The sequence below is a fragment of the Cucurbita pepo genome, chromosome LG03 (assembly GCF_002806865.2).
Source record: "Cucurbita pepo subsp. pepo cultivar mu-cu-16 chromosome LG03, ASM280686v2, whole genome shotgun sequence".
Lineage (NCBI taxonomy): Eukaryota > Viridiplantae > Streptophyta > Magnoliopsida > Cucurbitales > Cucurbitaceae > Cucurbita > Cucurbita pepo.
This window is the reverse complement of record NC_036640.1, coordinates 5,484,393-5,494,682: the sequence shown is the minus strand read 5'-3', so window position 1 is coordinate 5,494,682 and position 10,290 is coordinate 5,484,393. Positions and strand designations below refer to the sequence as shown.

Below are 10,290 nucleotides of genomic sequence, written 5' to 3'. Positions count from 1 at the left end.
TCTGCCCTTTTTATTTTATTTTATTTTATTTTCTTTTAATTCAGGCAACCACCAGATTCTCGGCTACAAAGTTCAACGTGGAATATATTTAGCATTAACTTGTGCAAAGTGATATTTGTGTCTATGGGATGATGACTCATTGGAATTTGGCAACTGATTTGTGGATGTCGTGGGATGCCTTTTATATATTTGTGTTAGGAGCCTTATCGAATTATTTACGTTTATTTTACTTTTAGCGTATTGATTCTATCCATTCGTTGTTCTCGGATGAAAATGTCAGTCACAGAGATACCTGAAGTAAATTTATTGTCATCTAAAATATTGAACCACAACTTATCTTTCGGCTCTGTGTAATTTTACCTCTATTTGACATATTATATTTCAAATTAGTATTTCAAAGTTCTTACCAAAACAGAAAAAAAAAATTGATATTAAATTGTATAAACCTCAATGCACCTTACAACTGATTGGTTTTTTCCCAGCCCATTCCACCACAAGAAGAGAAAGAATTGACGGAGACGTTGCAAGATATAATTGGACAGGGCAAGAAGGTTAAGCTAGAGCAGAAGGTACTTCGGTTGGAAATTTTTTAGGCTTCAAATTGCATGCATGCCTTCTGAGAAAATATAACAGTACTCTTGTATTTGCCAGATTGATCCCAGCATACTTGGTGGTCTAGTTGTAGAATTTGGCGAGAAGGTATTGGACATGTCCATTAAAACCCGGGCACGTCAAATGGAGAGGTTCTTGCGTCAACCTGTAACTTCTGATGGACTCTGAAAAGATGTTCAACTTCTGTGGCACAATGTCCATCGTCGTCATTCTGTCATCCATGTTAATGGAAAAAGATATTTTCTTTTTTTTCCCCGTTATTTTTGTTGCCCTTTTACCTTAACTTGATATGATGGTATACAACCGTCTAAGTGGAAATAAGAGTTTCGGTGGATTATAATCTAGTAAAAGCTACTTGGTTTAAGAGTATCTTATTCCCAGGTACTTCAGAATCGATGCTAAGTTTTCTTCCAAATGACGACAGGTCTATCAGTATCAATGGTAATACAAACTAATGGCTTCATATCTCACTACCCAATTGTTACTATGAGGCTGAAATAAAATTTTTCGAGGTTCTAGTTTACAAGATCTCTCCTTGCAGATTTTGTTGCTTCCATTCCTTCTGGAACCACCAATATAATCAACAAATTCAACAGATCGTGCAATGAGAAATTGCATCCGGACTCTTCATTAAATTGGAGAAACAATTGATTGTACAACACAATCTCAACGAGAAATGTTAAAATTTCAAATATCTCAAGTTTTTTGCAGTGGGAATTATTTTCATTTTCTTTTAGGTTGTCTCAACTTGTGATACACAACATTTCATAAGTTGTCCACTCGACCATGTGAGTGTTTACATGTGGCGTTATGACATATTAATGCCACAATTTTTGACTGACTTGGATCCTTCCCTAATACAAAGTTTTTTGGTAGCACTTCCTGGCTACAATAAACTTTAGTTGTTCTGATTACAACCTTTGGATTGGTAATACGTGATATCAAGTAAAATGCAAGTGTATTCTTCAAAGAATACAAGCTTCTCATCTTAGTTTTCCTGCGCTTTGAAAATCATGATGCTTTACATTTGGAATGGAGTTCAATGATTTCAGTGTCTTAATTTTTCCATTTATTTTCCCTTGTCCTTTTCTGGATTTATATGAAGTTCAATGATTTTTTTACTATGTTAATTTTTGTATATTCTTTCATTTGCCTTTTCTGTATTCACCAAATGCCATCTGCTATTCCTGGGATATAAAAAGCTGGACTTCTTTTGTAGCACTGATCTGCTTTTCCTTATGATGACAGCATCTCTTGGGGTCTCAGATGCAGAAGAGGCACTTTCAATAGAAGCACTAACATGAAAGACATTCACCTTTTATCTGAGGTTTCTTTGAGTTCTTCCACTTTTTGTATCATGATTTTGGGTCGAAAAGCTTTTGTTTTGATATGAATACAAGTTCTTAAAAAAGAAAAAAGAAATCTGCAATTAAATTCTCCTTGTGTCGCTGATGATTGCCAGTTGTATTGAGGAACAGGTTGGTTTTCTTATCTTTGTATCCAAGTAGGATGTTGCTTTGTGTTGGATCATAATCATGACTTGGATTTTTGGTACAGCTGTATATAGATAGAATAGAGCGCTTTATTGAACATTTGAGTAACTTTGGAGTCTCTCATTTGCTTTTTTGCTCAGGAAAATTACTTACTCTTTCAGGGGGGAAAACATAGGGATGCTCAGACTAAAAAACAACATATTTTCCCTTGCAATCTCATGAATTGACAAGGACCTGTAGAACTGTTTTCTTTGTGACAATGACTGGAAATAGTGATGTATTTTCCCCGATAATATGGTGCATAGAGGGATTTTCTTTCTCTCAAACTTAGCATGCAGGGAGAGGGATTAGGTAGAGGAACGAATTGCTTAAAAAAGACTTTCTTGAAAGAAGGTAGGTTTGTTCTTTCTTTCTTTTTCATTTTTAAAAATTTTTCTGTCTGTGTTTCGCTCTTTTGCAGTGTATCTGTGATTTAGTGATATCAATTTTTGTAGCATGACCTGCACAAAATCTATGTTATCAGAAAGGATCTAAACTTGCAAACTCTGTTCTTGATCAGGTAAGAATGAATAGGGAAGGGTGATGAATACGTATGGAATACTTGTATAATTTTTATGCGCATTCCAAGCAATTGACAGCAATGATGGGTATGTTTTTGGATAAGAATACACAAATACCACGTAGACAATCAATTAGGCTAGCTAGATTGCTTGAAATTGTTGTTGGTAATGAAGGAATTTGAGTTACTGTTGCAATTAATGGAGCTAACTATTAGATGGGTCATGTTATCTCTTAATTGATGTAGCAAGCAATATCTGTTCATGTGACTTTATTATCAAGAATGCTCACAAACTGATTTACCATATTCATTAGATTAAGTTTTTGATTATTGCATTGCACTGTGTACCCACTACAATTATTTTAGATCTGTTTGATTACAATTTTGGCTCTTCTTTTTCATTCTCTTCTCTTGAAAACAGGAAAAATAAAAGGTACCAAATGTTGGAAGGGCACACCAATACCGTGAGATTTTTTGAGGATCAAATCGGTGTGTTGAAGGCCCCACTTCTTGCTGTATGCTTTTATGATCCATCTTCTTGAGGAAGTTTGGCCCGCATCAAGTTATAGAAAACAACCAGGTTTTCAACTTATTATATTCATTCGAAATATTCCAACGGCTAGGGAGAGATTTCTACACTCTTATAAGGAATGCTCCGTTCCCCTCTCCAACTGATGGGGATCTCACAATCCACCCCCCTCGTGAACCCAGTGTCCTCGCTGGCACACTGTCCGGTGCCTGGCTCTGATACCATTTGTAACGACCTATCATTTGTAACGTCCCAAGCCTACTATTAGTAGATATTGTCTTCTTTGGGTTTTCCCTTTTGGGCTTCTTCTCAAAGTTTTTAAAACGGATTTCTACCCTCTTATAAGGAATGTTTCGTTCCCCTCTCCAACTGATGTGGGATCTCACAATCCACCCCCCTTGGGGGCCCAGCGTCCTTGCTGGTACACTGCCCGGTGTCTGGCTCTGATACCATTTAGAATGACTCAAGCCTACCGCTAGCAGATATTGTCCTTTTTGGGTTTTCTCTTTCGGACTTCCTCAAAGTTTTTAAAACGTGTCAGTAGGCAGAAGTTTTTATACCCTTATATGGAATGCTTCGTTTTCCTTTTTTACTGATGTGGGATCTCATACCTCAAAACTGTTCAAATTCTTTCCATCACTTCTATGACATGTATTAAGTGTGTACATGTAGACCAATTAACTTTTATTCAAATAAAACACAATCAATCTATCCATTTTGTACAATATAGACCAGAGAAAGATGATATGTCCATGATGTCTCTTTAGGAAAATCAATTTTCTTTAGAAGATTTAGTCATGCTTTTGTCATAAGAAGAGGCAAATGGTTGTAGGATTTGGTGTTATACATTTATGTTGGTGAAGAAATCTGTTCAAACAGTGGCCTTGAATGAAAGGAGATCTCATGAACAGAGAATTAAAAATAATTGGACAGTCCAATCTTGAATTGAAGGGATCAATGGAAGGAAGAAAAAGAAAAACATTTATCAAGTTGTGGAACACTAAAAGAAACACATCCCAAAGTACCAATGTACTTTCTCTCTCTAGGTTTATTCTTCATAGTCACGTGTCTCTAGAGAGAGAGAGAGAGAGAGAGATTATTATGTGAAGTGGAAGCAAAACTGTAGCTCTTTGTTATACAGAGACAATGATTACCTTGTGAGTGAAGAAAAATGCAAAAAAAGGACAAGAATTGAGTCAAAGACAAGAAGACCAAACATCCCCTTCCCTCTCTATCTCTCTCTCCATTGAGAGACACATACACAAATGGAGGTCCCCCTCCAATCCGTTTTCCACTCCACCTAGCAACCAACCAACACAATCTTCTCTCTCTCTCTCTCAACACATTCACCATTCAAACCCATATTCTTCAAGCAACCAAAGCATCCCCAACCGTCTCCATCATCATCACCCTTACCACGCCATGAAGCCTTCTCTTTTTCTCTCTGTACATACCTCTCACAACACACACACACATATATATGTACAATTCTCCATGCAGTGACCNAAAAAAAAAAAAAAAAAAAAAAAAAAAAAAAACACATAAGAAGAGAAGAGAGAAGAATGAGAAAACCGGAAGTGGTTCCCGGGAAAGAGAATGCTGAGAAGAACAAATACCGGAAAGGGCTGTGGTCACCGGAGGAGGACGAGAAGCTGATGAGGTATATGTTGAACAATGGGCAGGGCTGTTGGAGTGACATTGCTAGGAATGCAGGGCTTCAGAGATGTGGCAAGAGTTGTCGTCTTCGTTGGATTAATTATCTTCGCCCTGACCTTAAACGTGGAGCCTTCTCTCCCCAGGAAGAAGAGCTTATTGTGCATTTGCATTCCCTCATAGGCAACAGGTCCTCTCTCTCTCCCTCTCTCCCTCTCTCCCTCCTTCACTCATTTTTCTTCATACCCAAATGAGAGTTTCTTTTGGGGAGACTATATGCTCACTAAATCCAGAAACTTGTCATTCGTGATAGCTTTGTTTAGATAAGTTATGGTTGTAATATGATATGATTATTTGGTTTATATGTGTTCAACATTGGTAATGTCATGGATTTCATGTCATATTACATAGAGAATACATTGCGTTCCTAGGAATTTTGTAAAGATGGTGTGAAAAAATGAGCATTACTTGTTATGTTGTAAATCAGATCTTTATTCAAATGGTGTCGGATTTATAAACATTTGGCATGTTTGAAGGGTTCCCTTGTGCATCAATTCTTTATTCGAGTTTCGAGACTAATCAATCCAATTTTCTTTGGAAACAATCAACAGGTGGTCTCAAATTGCATCTCGTTTGCCTGGACGAACAGACAACGAAATAAAGAACTTTTGGAATTCCACGTTAAAGAAAAGGTTAAAAAACAACCTTTCGTCCTCTCCATACAGCCATGAATCATCAGATCCTAGATTCGACATGATGTATGGAGGGATAATGGCAATGCAAGAACACGACATCATGAGTATGAACATAAGCATGGATTCATCGTCAACCTCCTCATCGTCTTCCCAGTTACCGTTTTCTGCAACAGGACACAGCTCATTTGACGGTTCATCCATGGCTTTTGTAGACAACAACTTCCAAGTGGCCTCTGTGGCCGAGGCCACCAATGGCTTCCTGCAAGCACCAGGAGGAGGAGGAGGAGGGTGCTTGACAGAAATGGGAATGAGAATGGAAGAGCGGTTTAGGTATGAATGTTTGGAGGGTGAAAGATCAATGGAAATTGAAAGAGAAGTGGTATGTGTTCCACATGAAGAGATGATGAACCACCCTCCATTAATGAACAATAAAAGCAGTTTTGGTCAGTATTTGGGCACAAATGAGCAGAATTTGAATGTGGAGGAGATGTTTGGAGACATGGGAAGCCATGGACACTTACAAGACAGCTTGAAGATGGGTAATAATGAATGGGATTTGGAAAGCTTCATGCAAGATATATCCTCATTGCCTCATTTCCTTTGATCTCCAACCTCTAAACCTCTACAAAATCTTCATTTATTTTACAATTCCTTTGGAAGGGGAAAACAAAAATCCCACATACACACACACATATATATATACATATATATATATATTCTTTGTCCCTCATTTCTTCATATATATATATATATATATTTCCCCATATATTATATGATTTCTTATCTGTCAATAAAACCCCACAAAATAAAAGAATGAACAGCTGAGGGAGTTAGAGGTGGGAAGGTAGATTGAAGATAAAGCAGTGTTTTGCAGTGCAAAAAAAAAGGGCTTCTGTTCTACAAATCCCAAGTTGAGAGGCAACTTTTCGTAAGTTTGTGTACCTTCAAAACATGGTGTTTTGTTAGCAGCAAAGGGTTTGGATCATTTGTTGTTTTTGTCATTTATGTGTACAAAAGCATATCAAGACATTTCTTTCCTTGATAAGACAATATTGTTTATATATTCATGTTTTAAACTCACATAATGTGTTACAATTCAGCTACTTTATTTCCTTATCAAGTAAACATGCATCCAATATATTGTTAAGAACATGTACATAACATTATGAGAGAGAGTCAACATTTTGATATTGTTTTTAAAGTTATAGCTTAATAAAACCACGACGAAGTAACATAAAACTCGAAAAGAACAACAAATGGGTAAGGAGGAGAGGAGAAGGGTGTATGGACCTTCAACCCAACCCGAAAACGAGCAAGAGATTTGAGTTAAAAAAGAGATAACTAATATTTTAACCATGCTCATTTGATATTTTAACCATGCTCATTTGAAACAAGTTAATGGATATAAAAAGTAGGTGAAAATATTATTTTAATCATTGTCTAACTTTAGTCCGAATATTTTCGACAAATTTTACCATTAAGTTCTGGTTGATTTATTGATATATTTTTTTTTAAAATGATATGTTTACATTTTTCTTCTCAATTTTGGACATTACTTCACCCATATCAAAAAATGATCTTAAAAAAATCCAATTCACTGAACTAACAAAGTAGGGAACATATAAGAATTCTTGTTGAAATGAGATTTATCATGATACTAGACACACATCTAGCATCTTATAGTACCAAGTCATCTTCACTCTCGATCTTCAAATCAATATCTCAAAATTTATTGCCCTTGAAAACTCTACCACCTCATTCTCCCGAGACCATAAGAACCTGCATTAAAGGATGTAAACAAATTTGTATACAAAGCTAAATAGATAATACCATACCGTTTATTACCGAATCAAATGAGTGACTCACACTTGGTCACTCGAGAGACACGGAGGAAGGCATCATACACAATATTAGTCATTTATATTCAGTCTCTAAAATTTAAAAAAAAAAATGATATTTACCTAAAAAGTCTTAAAAGTATGACTAATAAAAGGATTTATAGAGATTTGGGTTGACTTTCATTCTTTACTGTTTTTATTCTTTAGAAAATAGAACAGTCAGCATCAATATTTAGCACGCAGACGCCTCGATTATCGGGTTTTAATAATAAAAATAAAAGTAACAGAAAAAAGCGAAATAAAAACGTCGCCTCAGAGATTCGAACTCATCGGGTTTTAATAATAAAAATAAAAGTAATAGAAAAAAGCGAAATAAAAACGTCGCCTGAGAGATTCGAACTCTCGCGGGGAAACCCCATGTACTTAGCAAGCACACGCCTTAACCACTCGGCCAAAGCGACTCTTGTTGACCATCAAGGCGTATTTTATCTATTAGACTATTATTATAATACCATTTTAGTTATTTTAGTTGAAAAATTATTCTTCGCGTGTTGCTTTCCTTTTAAATTAATCAAATCAATCGAAGATTTTTAAAAATACATTTTTGTCTCTAATGCAAATATATATACATTTATTTATTTTATTTTTATTTAAGTTCATAATTTTTTTTTTCATATTTATTCGAATTTCTAAAATATATATATATTTTTTAACTATTTTAAATATAATTTCTTAAAATATATTTTAGTTGAAATTAAAATTTAATTAAACACTCATGTCTGTCTCTCTCCAACTTTACTTGTGCCTCAACTTGACTTTAATGCACACTCTTCTTAATGTATTGAATGATACATTGTCCTCCTCAGTCACATCATGAGAGTTGTTTGTTTCAACTCTCACGTGGCTGGATGGGCGCCACTTGAGGATCACCTCCTTGTCGATCTGCATGTAGGGATCAAAATCTATTGTTATTATAGCATAGTTGTGACACTCTCTTCACTTAAAATAGTCATCGTCCTTGATGACTTACTCGATGGCACAATCACATTGTGGATTGTGACATTTTCTACCACTTAATCTTGACATCTCTGGATGACGATTTCAACATCCAACTGGCTGCTAACTTGACCCACTAAACATTATTGTGCTCCAGAAAGAATACGAAAACTTGCGCACTACTTATGGGTTATCTCATTGATGAACCTTCTCACAGTCTTCGAGACTTGCAGCTAAACACGACAAAATACAGCTACTCAATGATTGTGGCCTATCCCACTATAGAACTAACTCGCCTTCGGCCCGGGACTCAATAGACAAAGCGGAAAAATACAACTACCCAATGGTTGTGGGCCATCCCATCAGAGAACTAAATAGCCTTTCTCTCGAATTTGGCCAGTGACTCACAAGACAAACCATGGCAAAACTAGCATCGGTATCTAAGCTTGTAACACAAACCAATGGCGGTCGACTATCCCACTAGAGAACTAATTTTCCTTTCTCTAAGAGTCAACAGACAAAGTGGAAAAATACAACTACCCAATGGATGTGGGCTATCCCATCAGAGAACTAACTCGCCTATCTCTCGATCCCAACCTAGGACTTACTAGATAAAACACTAGCATCAGTATCTAAGCATGTAACACAACAAACCTGTATTGAAACAACTAACTGCGTATCTCTCGAGCCCGACCTAGGACTCACCAAACTAAACACTAGCATTGGTATCTAACACAACAACCCTCAACACTCCTTAACCCTGACGACACTCATAAGTCATAAGTGTCCAAAGTTAGACAACAAAATTTGGACTCACTAGAAGAAACACTAGTATGGTACCCATGTCATGTAACAGTATAGTACCCACTATGTGCGGCAAAACCCAATGCACTTAGCAAGCACACACACCTTAACCACTCGTCCAAAGCAACTGGTGTTAAACAATATAAATTTATTAATATACTCTTACAACGTTGATGATCTATGTAACTAAACAAAATGTATCAAGGTTTCAACTAATAACTCACTTGAAGCATAAGTATCCAAAACTTAGCAGGCACACGCCTTAACCACTTGGCCAAAGTGACTATCGTTTGCCAATATAAGTTTATTAATATACTCCTACAACTTTGATGATCTATGTGGCTAAACAAAATGTAGCATGGTTTTGACTAATAACCGGCTCGAAGCCAGACAAAAAAATTTGAAAGATCGTCACATGAGAGATTCGGACTCTCCCGGGAAAATCCCATGTACTTAGTAGCCACATGCCTTAACCACACCGCCAAAGCGACTATATATACTCTTACAACGTTGATGATCTATGTGGCTAAACAAAATGTAAAATGGTTTCGACTAATACACCGGCCCGAAGCCAAGCAACAAAATTTGAAAGATCGTCACCTGAGAGATTCGAACTCTCGCGGGAAAATCCCATGTACTTAGCAGGCACACGCCTTAACCACTCGGCCAAAGTGACTGTTGTTTGCCAATATGAGTTTATTAATATACTCTTATAACGTTGATGATCTAGTGGCTAAACAAAATGTAACGTGGTTTCGACTAATAACCAGCCCAAAGCTAGACAACAAAATTTGAAAGATCGTCGCTCGAGAGANTTTCGACTACTAACCGGCCCGAAGCCAGACAACAAAATTTGAAAGATCGTCGCCTGAGAGATTCGAACTCTCGCGGGAAAATCCCATGTACTTAGCAAGCACACGCCTTAACCACTCGGCCAAAGCGACTGTTGTTTGCCAATATGAGTTTATTAATATACTCTTACAACGTTGATGATCGGCTCGAAACCTAAGTGTTCAAAGGCAAACAACAAAATTGGAAAGATCATTGTCTGAGAGATTCAAACTCTTAAAAATACATAGATTAGTTTTTTTTTTTTTTTTTTTTTTTTTTT

The 10,290-nt window shown here is 36.5% G+C and overlaps 1 protein-coding gene, 1 long non-coding RNA gene and 3 other non-coding genes across 5 annotated transcripts; 2 read left to right on the top strand and 3 right to left on the bottom strand.

Annotated features, from left to right (window-relative positions):
- Nucleotides 1–16: 16 nt before the first annotated feature.
- LOC111790443 lies at nucleotides 17–1,014 on the top strand. The gene is made up of 2 exons (XR_002814476.1): nucleotides 17–569; nucleotides 652–1,014. It is a non-coding gene; the product is annotated as an uncharacterized LOC111790443 (long non-coding RNA).
- Nucleotides 1,015–4,731: 3,717 nt separating this feature from the next.
- LOC111790441 (transcription factor MYB46-like) lies at nucleotides 4,732–6,561 on the top strand. The gene is made up of 2 exons (XM_023671333.1): nucleotides 4,732–5,036; nucleotides 5,458–6,561. Exons 1-2 carry the CDS (start codon nucleotides 4,756–4,758, stop codon nucleotides 6,143–6,145), a joined length of 969 nt encoding a protein of 322 aa, XP_023527101.1. The 5' UTR covers nucleotides 4,732–4,755; the 3' UTR covers nucleotides 6,146–6,561.
- Nucleotides 6,562–7,758: 1,197 nt separating this feature from the next.
- TRNAS-GCU lies at nucleotides 7,759–7,840 on the bottom strand. Its single transcript has one exon. It is a non-coding gene; the product is annotated as a tRNA-Ser (tRNA).
- Nucleotides 7,841–9,773: 1,933 nt separating this feature from the next.
- Nucleotides 9,774–9,855, bottom strand: TRNAS-GCU. The gene has a single exon. It is a non-coding gene; the product is annotated as a tRNA-Ser (tRNA).
- A 186-nt stretch (nucleotides 9,856–10,041) lies between these two features.
- On the bottom strand, nucleotides 10,042–10,123 carry TRNAS-GCU. Its single transcript has one exon. It is a non-coding gene; the product is annotated as a tRNA-Ser (tRNA).
- Between the last annotated feature and the right edge of the window lie 167 nt (nucleotides 10,124–10,290).